This window comes from Silene latifolia, chromosome X (genome assembly GCF_048544455.1).
Source record: "Silene latifolia isolate original U9 population chromosome X, ASM4854445v1, whole genome shotgun sequence".
NCBI classification, from domain to species: Eukaryota; Viridiplantae; Streptophyta; class Magnoliopsida; order Caryophyllales; family Caryophyllaceae; genus Silene; species Silene latifolia.
The window spans coordinates 335,596,203-335,609,789 of NC_133537.1; the positions used below are offsets into that span (position 1 = coordinate 335,596,203).

Below are 13,587 nucleotides of genomic sequence, written 5' to 3' on the forward strand. Positions count from 1 at the left end.
TTATTATGAGCTATACGATTCAATCGTGTAGGGTTACGATAAAAATAGTAATATTTTTAAAAAAAAATAACAGGATCAAAGAGAACGGTTAGTACCATCACAACTGTTCTCTTTGAAAAGGTAGAAGTAAGGCGCCAAAAAATCTAAAACTTTAACAACGAGAACTACCTTATCAAAGAGACTGGTTCTTATATTGCAACTGTTCTCTTTGATATATTAAAGAGAACGGTTCTAAAAGGCAACCGTTCTGATTGTTGTTACAAAGAGACCGGGTTGACTTGATTTCAACCGTTCTCTTAGATCAAAGAGAACGCTTGGCCACAGGACGGTCCAAATTACATAAAAGAACGGTTACCAACCGTTCTCTTTGATCATTTTTGTAGTAGTGTAATGGCAAGGATCAATATGCCAAAGTATGGGAGTATGCAGCAGCAACATTGAAGTACAACCCTGGTAGTTCAGCATTTGTGGTGTGTGACAATATTGAGAGGCCTCCACCTATATTCAAAAGATTCTATGTCTGCCTAAAAGCTTGTAAAGAAGGATTCATACAAGGATGCAGGCCTATAATTGGAGTGGATGGATGTCATTTGAAGGGTGTATATCCTGGCATATGTCTGGTTGCTGTTGGGGTTGATGCAAACAATAACATATTCCCAGTAGCATGGGCAGTGGTTGAGGTGGAGAATAGGGACAGTTGGACCTGGTTTTTGGAGCTTCTAGCTAGTGATATAGGCAAAGTAGAGGGGAAGGGCTTACGTGATGTCGACGCATGTAAGGGTCCGATTGATGCCCTAGCTCTTTGTGGTGCCAAAGGCCAATATCGATTCTCGTGCAAGACACATTTGGGCCAATCAAATTGAGATTCAAAGTGGTCGATTATACAAAGAAACATTCTCGGGTCACAACCGAGCTATGACAAGGGTAAGCATGCCTTCTCTAATGTATCCTCGAAATTGAGATTCAAAGGTCACTTGTTTTTTTATGTTTACTCTTAATCGTTATTTCTTACGGTGTATCTATGTATCTTAAAATGTGTAGGCTGATTTCTCAAAAGAAATGGAGGGCATGAAGCTATTATCAAGAGATGCATGGTCTTTTTTGAATGACATTCCCCCAAGGCATTGGTCTAGGCATGCATTTGACACAACCTGTAAGTCACACCTTCTCTTAAACAATGTGTGTGAGGTATTTAATGCTGTGTTGAAGGAAGCTAGAGATAAACATATACTTACACAACTAGAATGGATGAGAAAGTATGTTATGCAAAGATTATGTCAAAAGAGAGAGGGTGCTAAATCATATGAAGGGAGAGTGATGCCATATGTGGATAAGTACTTAGACTGGGCAAAGGATGAGTCCAGATTTGCTACCTTTATGCAATCTGATGAGCATGAATTTGAGGTGGAACTCAGAGGGGAACAAGTTGTTGTGAACTTGTTAGACAAGACTTGTGGGTGCAACCATTGGAACTTAACTGGTTTACCTTGCCCACATGCAATGGCATGTCTCTTGGAAAAGAGAATGGACCCAAAAAACTATGTGGATGATTTCTATTCAAAGGAGAGGTACATGCTCACCTATGCCAACAAAGTTTCCCCTATGCCTGGGGTAAAACATTGGGAACCTCTTTGCTATGCCGCTAGCCACTACCACCACCCTTAAGGACCATGCCGGGAAGACCTAAGGGAAAGAAGAGAAGAAAAGAAGTGGAGAGATAGAAGAAAGAATCAAGAGAGGAAGAAGTCTAAACATTGCGGAATCGTGGAGGCTCGTGTCACTACAAGAGAACTTGCAAAAACCCTCTTGCACCACCAAACACCGCTTTGTGAGGGCACCAGTGGCACCACAAAAAAGACCGAATGGGCACGAGAACATCGTAGAGAAAGCAAGGGCAAGGGCGCCCCAAAAGGAAGCATGGAAAACAAAGACATCTCAATGGAGCATCATCAAGCACCTCCACCGCTATGCCATCAACAAACACCTGCCGCACCTACTTCATTGTCATTCACAGAGCTTTTATCCCAAGCTTCTAATGTTCAAGGAAATCAAGCATGGCACCAGTCTTGATCAAAGTCATGAATGCTATTGTTATTGAACTTGTGTAAGGTTTATTTATGAACAATTCAACAAATTTCTAAACCTGCTTTTGTTACTTATGAACAATTAGTTGGACTTGTGTAAGGTTTGTGAACTTGCTTTTGTGATGTAATGCAATTCATCGGTTTACGTTTATCAATATTTCGGTTTTGTGAACTTGCTTTTGTTGTGCTAATAACCAAATGCAATGTAAAAAATTGCAGCGTGTAATGAACAAGCAATTAAAATGAACAAGCAATTAAGAAGAACATAAGGTCTGACATTATCATTAAGAACTTAAAACCCACATTGTCGTTGCCATTACATTAAACATAGATACTCAAACTTACATACGACAAACTACTATGAAAATGATGAGCATCATACATACAGCAAACACTACCATAGACAAGTCCGAACAATAACTCCCTCTCTCATACTTTGCCATGAAGGCTTTGTTCTTCAGATTTTCAATCTCAAATTGTAGCTTCTTCCTATCCTCCTTAAGCCATTGTATTTCACGACTCAAACAACCAACTTCATAATCAACAAGTCTCTTCTCCATCTTGAGCTTGTTGATTATCTCTTTCTCGCCACTCGGTTTGAACGCGATCATGCCAACGAAACCAACGACAACCAACCATACCACCTGTTGGGTTAGAGAACTTGCACTTCTCAAAACGTCTTCCCCGGATTGTCATTAGTACCAGGCGTCAAAATGGCAACCGGACACCACAAAGACATTTTTCCGGTTGCTCTTCAACGCCACTGTTATGACTGCTTTCATAGCTACTTTCAAATGACATTTTGATTGGCAAGCTAACCCTAATTTTCAGAAGACAAATCAAACCAACATCAAAATCACAACCTAATTACCAACAACCATATCGAAATTAAAATGAAAAAAGTTAACCAAATCCAAACAATGGAGAATGATTTACCTTGACAGAGAATGAGAATACAATGAAGGAAACGAAATCCAAACAAAATTGAGGAAAAGAAGAAGGATTGAAAGAGAAAGAAGAGAATGAATGGGGGAATTAGAAAGAAGAACACAACACAATTATAAAGGAGGAAATGAGGGCAAAATGGTCCGAAAAAAAAGGTTTTAACTCAAAAAATTTAAAAACTGACGGAAAACTTGCCGGGAAACGTTATTGGGTGCAAGTTTTGAACGGAGCCATTAAGTTGGGTGTAAAAAAATAAAAAAAATTGAGGTGGGAGTTATTTTAAAAAAGTGCATTTGCTGAGGGTGTATTTGATAAATTACTCTAAATTTTACTCCGTATATAAACAAGAATCAACTCAATTACTACATCCCCCAATTCTCAAGTTAAAAAAAAAAAAAAAACGTCCTACTAATTCTTTCCCCAAAGTTTCAACGCTTCCATCAATTTCCAGGTAAATTCTTCCTTCAACTTCTACAATTTAATCTATCATTGTTAGCATCAAATCAACTGCATTCAATTGATTGATGATTTATTGTGTTTGATCGACGCTGGTTACGATACGGTAGAGTTGATAGAGGTTATGATGGTTAGATTGTATTTTATACTCTTTCCGTCTCAATCATTTGTTTATCTTTATTAAAAACCCGTCACAATTGACTGAGACGGAGGGAGTATGTTTATTTGTTTTAACTGGATCCCGACGCGATTGACATTGATGCTTGATCGAAATTAGGGTTTACTGAGCTAATTAGAAGAAGAAAAGATGAATGGAGAATTGGGAAATGTGAAGAAGTGGGTGGTGATTTATCCGATTTATATCAATTCAAAGAAAACTATTGCTGAAGGTCGAAGAATTTGTGCTACTAAAGCTTGTGAAAACCCTAATTGTACTGAGATTTCCGATTGTTGTCGACATCTTAAATTACCTGCTGCTATCGAGGTTTGGCTCGTCTTTTTCGATTTTTTTATTGTTGATTTTTGTGAATCTTGTGAATTTAGAAGGGTAAATGATATGTATGTTGTAAAGATTGATTTTTGTGTGGTTTGGTAGCTTGATAAAGCGTATCCGAGAGATTTTATGCAAAGGGGAAGAGTAAGAGTGATGCTGAAAAGAGAAGATGGCAGTTTAACAAATCCTGAGATTTCGTCAAGTAATGATCTCTCTTTTCTGATAAGCTCTTTTTTGTCTGCGCTTGGCATTGTATTTGATGATTGTTGATTTTTTGGTTTAGTTTTTGGTATGTTCTTGACTGGATGATCGGAATTTTAGTACAAAACTACAAATATCAGTTTCGTTTTCAATTCTTATAAATCTTGATGGCTGAGTTTTCGATGGAGCATTCTGTTAGCTCGTTCTTAGTTCTTATTAGTTATTACGTATATAAGCAATCTTGTGAATTGAGGGTTCAATGTAGGACTGATTTTGTTTTGGGGGAGCGGAGGGTACTCTAGATTAGTTGGATGGTGTTAAGTTTGTTAACACATGATGGGAATGTAGTTATTAAGGGTTGATTGTTTTCTATGGATACACCGATACAAGTACGTTGGTTAGCTTAATGGAACAATTAGCACGATGTGTTTGTGGTTCCGCAAAAGCGGAGGTGATGCATCACTTGGTTTGTTTGCTTGAATCCTAAGATGATTGCTACTTGGCTCGTGTTCTTCAGCTGTTTCTTTTTGTTGCTAGACTATGGGTTGAATACTAAGATGATTGCACTACTTGGTACGTGTTCTTTAGCTGTTTGTTTTTGTTGCTAGAGTATGGTTGAGTACTTGAGTCCTAAGATGTTTGGATCACTGGTTTGTGTGCTCCGGCTTGTGCCTTTTGTTGCTAGACTATGTTTGAGTCCTAAGATGATTGCATCACATGGCTTGTGTGTTTCGGCTTGTGCTTTTTGTTGCTAGATCCCTAAACTTTAATATTTTTTGTTTTATTATGGTTTTGTAAGAGATTGGCAAGCTACTACATATAGTCCGTGGTGCTTTAATTGAACCTAGTAATCCGAAAACATGCTATGAAATTTTATAGTAATCAATAATAATTAAAGCGAGAGAGTCCTAACTCCTACCTTTCAATGCTCCTTTCTCTTCACTAATCATGAGCTCATCCAACAATATCCTTTGTTTGTTTAATTTTTTTTACCCTTAGGGAGGCCTTTACTGGAGACATATTGAGAGGGGGGAGGGGGGCTTTACCTATATTGACTTCCATAATGTGAAGGAACATAAAAATTCTTAATTTGGGACAAACATGATTTATAAAGAGGAACATTAAATTTCTTTAATTTGGCAGGATATGGACAAACATGATTTATGAATATATGATCATACTATGCGTTTTAACTCATAGTTAAATCCAGAAGCAATACAATTGTTTCTTAGTTACCTCAACCATACTTCGGCGGAAAGTAATGAACATATTCAACATAATAAAAATCATTACGTCCAACCGTAGGACTGTCATACCCACCACCGTATCTCAAGTTTATGCCTTTAAAATAACAACCTAAATGCATCCCATCTTCAGCCTTAACAATTTACTTCGTTCAGAAATATTATCCATCAAGTTGCCACCATAACTTCTGTGAAAAAAGCCATTTAGGTTCAGGTTAACTGTTTCCAGTTTTTTCTTAGAGAACTATAAATAGATAAACAAGTGAAAGAAGTACATTTGAGGATGGAGACGATCGTATTTGTGGAATGTATCCTTGTCTCTCTTTGGTACAAGTTGGGTTCATGCTTAGATTTCTAGATGTACTTTTATTTGGAGGAAAAGATAGGAAATAGTTTGGATTACCGATGTCAAAAAATAGTTCCTTGGGTTGGATGGGATCATTGATGTTGCCTCTTCCCATCTAGAGTTCAAGTTTCATTTTTGAGGCCACTGTATAGCTGGAGCCATGTGCTTTACCCAAATCAGATGTTTGTAACCCGTCTTTTTACCTAGATAGCTTGACATGCATCATTATTCATTTCTTGTTTTGTATACGGATGTCACCTTTGACCTCCTCAGTCACATTCTATCATATCTCTGGGGTTGCTGAGCAACGTTTTACATAAATCCCCTCCCTATTCATAACTTTGTATTCTTAATAATTATGTAAATCTTCTATTTCTCATCAATCATTCTATAACAGTACTTAAGAACACACTGTAGTTGCTCATCCGAACATGTTAATTTATATGTCTACGTATTGGTGTCATTGCTTGTGTAACTTGGTTGACACCTGCCATTCTTTTGATGCAGGAAAGCAATTGATGTTGCGTATCGCAGAACTGGTACCTCGGCACCCTGGAAGAGTTAAGAAGGCGGAAGCAGCTTCCAGTTCAAGCAACGCCCCTGCTAAATCTGGAAAGGGTGGGAAAAAGAAGAAATAGATTGGTTGGTTCACAGTCGGCTGACAAACTTCTATTCTGAACAGAAATTGTAAATTGCTGGTTTAGAGTTATCTCCAAATGTGGAGAGCATTTGAATGATTTTTTTGCTTAATTTTACGATACTTGAGTTAAACTGAAGCATAGTGTCTCCTTAGTCACTCAATGCTCGTTTTCCAACCGGCAATGTTCGTTTTTAGCTATAATGAAAAAAAATTCCAGGATTTGCTTTTATTAGAAGAATGTTGCAATTAGATCTGACAAATGGGGTTTTTTCTTTTCAGGCCTTTTTTCCGAGTTAGAACTTAGGTTGGGTCATTTTTGGTATGTTTTTGTTCGGGGTTATGGTATGTGCCTGATATGTTATTAGCAGGTTTAGAGTAAGGGTAGTTCGAAACCAGCTAATTTAGATTTCATCGAGTCATATTTAGGTTATTAAGTGCAGGTCGGGATAACTTTGCCTAGTCTATTCTCGCAATTAGGGGGATTTCGATCTTGTGCCATGATCATCTTTCTTGAGTAACTTCACCGGCTAAACTCGTTGACATTTGTTGTTCCATTAGTTATCCTCGGGAAAGTTGATGAACTAAGCAGATAAATATTATTCTCAGGAATGTTCAGAATAAGTAGCCTATATTCGGGATATTTTCATTAACCACAATAACATATTCGACTACTTTACAGTAGTGTGCTCGATATAGATTTCATTTTACAGCAGCAGTTCACTCTTTTGATTCTCATTTTGGACAAGATTTCCGGCAAAGTGCACCAATTATCACAACTTTGCATATTTACGTAGAGTGTCGCCAGCACTCTTAGCATTCTCCGGAACTGGAAGATTGCAAAGCAGAGTTACTCTCGATGATGACACCAAAGATCTGCTTTCCATATTGCCGGGATTCGTCTTCCAAAGTCGCACTTCCCAAACCTGCCATCAAATTTAGCGATCAAGATTTTGTTAGACCAAATGCGTATCTTAAGTAAATTGGACAAAGCAACAATTATTTTTCTTAGTATAGTTTTTCCTTGAGTAGACTCAAGGGAGAACGTTATGTGAATAATCGCTGCAGTTAACACGACTTTTTCCAATTTCTCGTTTACCAAGAAAGAGACACAATTGAAGCCAATACGCGCAGGAAGTAAAATACTCTTACCTGAACTTCAGAGAAGGTTGATTTTCGATAGGTTAAGTCCTAGGTTCCAACAGTCCAATTTTTGTTAGTTCTTTCTATCTCATCTTACCAGCTTGTCACTAGGCGTCTCTTTTGTCATGAGACGGTTTTAGTTTTATTAGATTTATGGTTTGTTTTTTTTGTTAGCCAATGTTCAATGTAATATTATTATGATTGCTCATGCTATAGCTATGTCTATAGCCTAAGAAATCAATCTTTTTCACTCTGACAAAAAAAAAAAAAAAAAAAAAAAATGTATCGCCATGCTTTACGAGAGGTAGGTGCGAGTCTAGACCTGGCAAAACGGGTCAACGGGTCGGGTTCGGGTCGGGTCAATTCGGGTCGGGTCAGTTCGGGTTTCTCATTGATATCGGGTTAACTCGGGTCGGGACGGGTCATTTCGGGTTTCGGGTCTATTTCGGGTTTGTTGTCGGGTCAGTTCCGGGTCAAGCGGGTCGGGTTGTTTCGGGTCGGGTCATTTTCGGGTCAATGAATAATAGAGAAATTGTCATTTCAAATCTTTTCGGTTCAATTAGAGTTATATTTTGCCGGGTCATTTTCGGGTTTGGTGGTTTCGGATCGGGTCATTTTCGGGTCAGGCCAGTTCGGGTTAAGAAAGCTCGGGTCATGTTCGGGTCGGGTCGGGTCAATTCGGGTTTTCGGGTCACATTCGGGTGATGTAGTTCGGGTCACTTCGGGTCTCGGGTCAGCTTTTTCGGGTCGGGTCAATCGGGTCGGGTTGCTTTTGCCAGGTCTAGGTGCGACATGTGGAGTGTTTGGTGTGTTTTAAAGGGGGCCGGGTAGATTTAAAATGCAGGAGTGCAGGGCACCTAGCTCACTCACTCTCAATGTATCCATGGACCACTCTTTAAAGCACTATCCTTTATGAGGAACTATTTAGAGGGCCTTTCCTTCATTCCAATGCCTTTCCGCTACCCCACTGCTTCAAAGACAATTGCATAAGAAAGATCCACAATGGTAAATTTGTTGTTCTTTTTTTACCTTTCTACATAAGATTTTCTTTAGAATATTTGTAAGCTACAAACTACTACAATGGTAAGCTACTAGCTTAGTGTTGTGGCTTAAATGCACCATATGTCAACTACCTTCCAAAACACTCTTTTAATTAATACATTTACTTATTTTACCTAAAAAATAAAAATTAAAAATATTTAGTGTTGTTTTAATTGGTAGATTTTTTTTTGTAGGTCCATTTGAGCTACTAGCTCCATGAAGCTACTAGCTCAATTTAAGCTAGTACATATAAAGTGCTCCAATGATTAAGCACGTAGTTTGAAAACTTTTTTATTTGCAAGCAAGTCCTTTTGTTTAACCTGCTCTAAGAGCAAGTCCAATGGTAAGCTAGTTGCAACTAGCTTACCTTTGCCATATCATATTTTAGGCTACAATTACTTTGAGCTACCAACCTACTACAATGGTTTAGCTTAACATTTATACTTACTTAAATAATTAAAAATGCCAAAACTAAATTGCTATTGGTTGATTTTTTGTTGTGGGCCCAATTAAGCTACTAGCTTAATGAAGCTAGTAGCTTAAACTAAGCAAGTTTACATGGCCAACTCCAATGGTGTAGCCACTAACTTGCAATTTCTAAAAATTGCAAGCAAGTCCCTAAATTACACCATTGGACTTGCTCTAAGGAGGATATGATGCTTGAATGTAAGGGTTGGATCATATGCAACCAAAAATGCTACTCCCTCCATTCAACTCCATTTTACATGTATTCCATTTCCGTCCATTCAACTCCACTTTACAGGTTTCCTTATTTGGCTAAAAAAATGACAATTTTATCCTTATTGAAAATCTTTATTTACAAAAAATGTCACCCAAACCCACACTAACCCACCATAAAACCCCACCTTTATGTTTTTTTAATATTTTTAACCTCTTTTTTTTCTTTCCCCATGTACTTTCAATACTTTTTAAATCCGCTCCTTAATATCCGTGTAAAAACCAAAGTTGCAAAGTGGAGTTGAATGGAGGGAGTACTTCGCGATAGAAGCTAGTGCTCGGAGTAGTCTATGGGAGTAAATAATCAGAAACATTATATCTCCTTCATTTCGTCAACTCAGGCCTACGGCTCTATTTATCCACCTATTCCCTCCGTCCAATTATTTGTTTATCTTTGATTAAAATACCCCTCACAATGAATATAAAAGGTAAACAGAAGACAGACGGAACGAGTACCTTTCATTCATGAACTACCAAGAAGTGAGGTTAGTATTCTTTGACCTTTAGTAGGTAGGACAATTCTTTCAATCTTTCTCATAGCCTGATAGACTAACTTATGAATGTTATGATGTCTCCATCTAGTTAATGGCCATGGCCCCATCACTAATTAAACCTATGTACTCGGGTTTCGAGGGATTCGTCTATTTCTGTTTAGCATTTACAGAGTACTTCTTAGCATTTTCATAGGAAAAGAATGATGAAAACTACTACTGTAGTTTCCTGCATCATCTGTTATCGCCAACAGAAATGGCAATTACACACGTCTCTCCATACCACACCAATGGTAACATTGACTTTTTCACACTTGTCGAGATACGTTTTGCAACGTAAATATCTTTTGTTACATATTATTAAAAATTATAAAAATTTGATATTCTTATAGCATTCATAACGATAAATCAAACAAGATCTCACATGACTATATTTTGTCTTATAAATTAAGAATAATATCGAAGATTCCCTACGACCATGAATAGTAGCAAAACGGTCAATGTTACCATTGGTCTGGTATGGAGGGAGTATTAATAGGAATAATTATAATAATTGGGTCTCAACCTTCACCTCAAGGTTTTGGTTGAGATAGTTCATCTAACACTGATACCATGATAGATGAACCATCTCAACCATAAGGACCCAACTATTATAATTATCCCTATTAAATATAATTGTCGAACCTAACGACACAAGTTCGTGATAAAAAAGAATGAGGGTGTGTAGAGGAGGACCTGAATGGTACGGCCGAGGTTTAATGGAACAGCCTCGGCTAGAACAAGATCACCAAGGTCAGCCCGCTTGATATGGTCTATGCTCAAGTGAATACCAGCCACCCGGTTTAACCCGTTTGCCAAGTGTGCTCCCATACTCGCTAGCGACTCCGCTATCATTGCTGATACTCCTCCATGTAACACCTTGAAAGGCTGCCAATTAAGCATATCAAATCCACATTTAGTAAAGAGTAAATTAGATTTTACCCCTTTTAAAACCTTTTTTTTTTAAATTACTCCTTAAGTTGCATTTTTTTGCTAAAATTACTTGCTTAAATTGTATTTCTTTTCCAATTTAAGTTAACTTATTTCCTCAGTATTTGAACTCCCTCTACATTTGTCTACATAGTAATACTTTTCAAAGCAGTGGCGGAGCCAAGATTTGAATTTAGGGGGGTGAACGACTAATTTCATAAGGTACACTCGAAAAAACTTCGAAAAATTTAACTAAAAACTTCGAAAATTTCATCTCACGGGAGAGGAGGGGAGGAAGGGGGCGACCGCCCCCTCTACTAGCCCCTAGCTCCACCACTGTTTCAAAGTATAGAATGACTAAGCCACAAACGGAATAAGTTCAAAACTAGACGAAATAAGTCATTTAGAGTGGAGTTTAGGAGCAATTTTAGCAAAAAAAAAATGCAATTTAAGGGAGTAATTTTAATAAAAAAAATTCAAAAGGGTGTAATTTTAAAAATTTTGATTTTAAAAGGGAGTAAAACATCATATATCCTACATTCCTATCAAACTTTGCCTAACTCAATTGGTATATGCTAATTTGGGTAAGTTTGGTATAAAATGATTTGAAGTATGACACCAATTCAATTATTTCGGTTGTACTATCCGACATGTATTACAACAACAATATCGACCTCAACATTTTCAATTGTCTCAAAATGGATGGATACGAATTAGATTTATAGGAGTCGTTTGGTTGATCAAGGAACTTCAACTTTCTAAGAACTTGCAATTTATAGGAATTAAGTTCCATCATCTAATTCGGGTGAATTTGGCAAAATTGTTTGGTTGCCCATGTAGGAATTAAATTTCACGGCATTTCCAATGACCAAGGGGAAGTAGGTAAGCCACTTCCCACATCATGTAGGCATTGGATTTTAATAACCAAACAACCTTGTTTTTTTTAAATCATGGGATTTTCTAATGCATGTGTTTTTCAAGTGATAACCAAACGACTCCATACAATCATAATTACGTGCTTTCTGATAATACAAAGAGGCTGCTTGCAGATAAGCCGTATATTAACCACATGTTCTTTCACAATCGAAATTCATATGGTATCTATTTACCGCTGTTAAAAAAAAAAATAAAAAAAAAAAAAAAAAAAAATATGGTGAGATCAAACAAGGGATGGTTGACCTCCTTAAGCTCCGGTAAAAACACATGGTTACTAATACTTGCACATGCATCATGCACGTATGGTGCCAACATGTATCAATCCCACTACTACGAAAAACATACTCCCTCCATTCAACTCTACTTTACATGTATTCCTTTTTCGTCCATTCAACTCCACTTTACATGTTTCCTTGTTAGGCAAAGAAAATGACCATGTTATCCTTATTCACACTTCATATTTCCAAAAAATGTCAACCATACCCCACACTAATCCACCATAAAACCCCACATTTATATTTTTTTAACATTTTTAACCTCACCATTCTCTTTCCCTATGTACTTTTTATAGTTTTTTTAATCCGTCCCTTAATATCCGTGCAAAAAGCATACTTGCGAAGTGGAGTTGAACGGAGGGAGTATTATCTAGCGTTTAAGACGGAGTTACTAAAAACATTAAACATTAAACATTAAACATTAGGTCCCCTTATAAGATTACTGCCCCAAAATTTCAGCTAGTGGCAAAAGTATCACTTGCTGCCCCAAAATTTCAGAAAATAGTTAAAATTATCGATTTTTGTTATCCCAAAATTTTTATATATGGACTTTAACACACATACAGTATTAAAAAAATTCGTTATCCCAAAATTTTATTTATAGGTTCGTCCTGCTTATATTGTACCGTCCTTGTGACTCATTTCACGCCCAAAAGAGAAAAAAAAAAAAAAAAAAAAAAACTAGAAAGGGGTTAATGTCAACTTGCTTAGTCGGTAAAGTCATGACTGGTGGTGCTCATGACCGAGGTTCAAATTCCGTCAGCATCAAAATCGCTCTTCTGACTCCTTTAACAACGAAAGAGAAGGAATTCTAGTTTTTAAGAGTAAAGGCATAAAAAAGGAAAAGGGAATAATAACCTGGCAACATTTGTAGGTAACAAGGAGACGACCAGTAATCTTAGAAGGAGAAATCTCTTCGATTTCAAAACCGATAGCATGGAGAGGATAATCAAGCTCCTTTGTCTTATTGGAAACTTGAGATGGGATTGAAGATGATGATGATGGTGATGAATTTGTTGATGAAGGAGATGAGGTATGAGATGATGGTGGGGGTTGGTGTTCCATCGCTTTTGTTTGTAGTATTATACAAATGGACAAATGGTTGTCCTACTTTGAACTTTATATACTCCCTTCTATTCGTTATTTTCTTCCCCTTTGACGTGGGCACAAGATTTTAGGAGATGATTAAAGAATAAATAAAAGAAGATGGTGGGGTTTGTGAATTGGAGAGAGGAATGAATAATTAGAAATTAAATAAGAAATTGTGAGTTAGGTGGGTTTGGTTATAGGAGAGAGGGATGAATAAAATAAGAGTAAAAGTTTCCAAAATAAGAAAGGGGAAGAAAACCTGAATAATCCGTTTAAGGATATAGGGAAGAAAATAGTGAATAGGAGGGAGTATATGGGAAGAATTTTACATGGAAAATCGAGCAAGGATCTTTTTCATTTTCTAAAAAAATGGAGAGTCCATTTTCCTCTCATAATACAATTTAATAAGGAGTATTGTTGTTTTGATTTCACTTACTTTTACCTTTATTTTTCATACTAAAATCGGGTCCGTTAGATCGTTGCAAGATGAAAGCTAGAC

The 13,587-nt window shown here is 37.1% G+C and overlaps 3 protein-coding genes across 3 annotated transcripts; 2 read left to right on the top strand and 1 right to left on the bottom strand.

Moving 5' to 3' along the window:
- The first annotated feature begins 915 nt into the window (after positions 1–915).
- Positions 916–1,665, top strand: LOC141620955 (uncharacterized). The gene is made up of 2 exons (XM_074437693.1): positions 916–924; positions 1,042–1,665. Exons 1-2 carry the CDS (start codon positions 916–918, stop codon positions 1,663–1,665), a joined length of 633 nt encoding a protein of 210 aa, XP_074293794.1.
- A 1,718-nt stretch (positions 1,666–3,383) lies between these two features.
- Positions 3,384–6,638, top strand: LOC141618979 (signal recognition particle 19 kDa protein). The gene is made up of 4 exons (XM_074436027.1): positions 3,384–3,480; positions 3,763–3,969; positions 4,081–4,180; positions 6,277–6,638. The coding sequence occupies exons 2-4, from the start codon at positions 3,793–3,795 to the stop codon at positions 6,405–6,407; spliced, it is 408 nt and encodes a 135-aa protein (XP_074292128.1). The 5' UTR covers positions 3,384–3,480; positions 3,763–3,792; the 3' UTR covers positions 6,408–6,638.
- A 344-nt stretch (positions 6,639–6,982) lies between these two features.
- Positions 6,983–13,161, bottom strand: LOC141618981 (1,4-dihydroxy-2-naphthoyl-CoA thioesterase 1-like). Its single transcript, XM_074436028.1, has 3 exons — positions 12,858–13,161; positions 10,555–10,746; positions 6,983–7,332 (listed from the first exon to the last, which is right to left on the bottom strand). The coding sequence occupies exons 1-3, from the start codon at positions 13,062–13,064 to the stop codon at positions 7,180–7,182; spliced, it is 552 nt and encodes a 183-aa protein (XP_074292129.1). The 5' UTR covers positions 13,065–13,161; the 3' UTR covers positions 6,983–7,179.
- Positions 13,162–13,587: the final 426 nt, after the last annotated feature.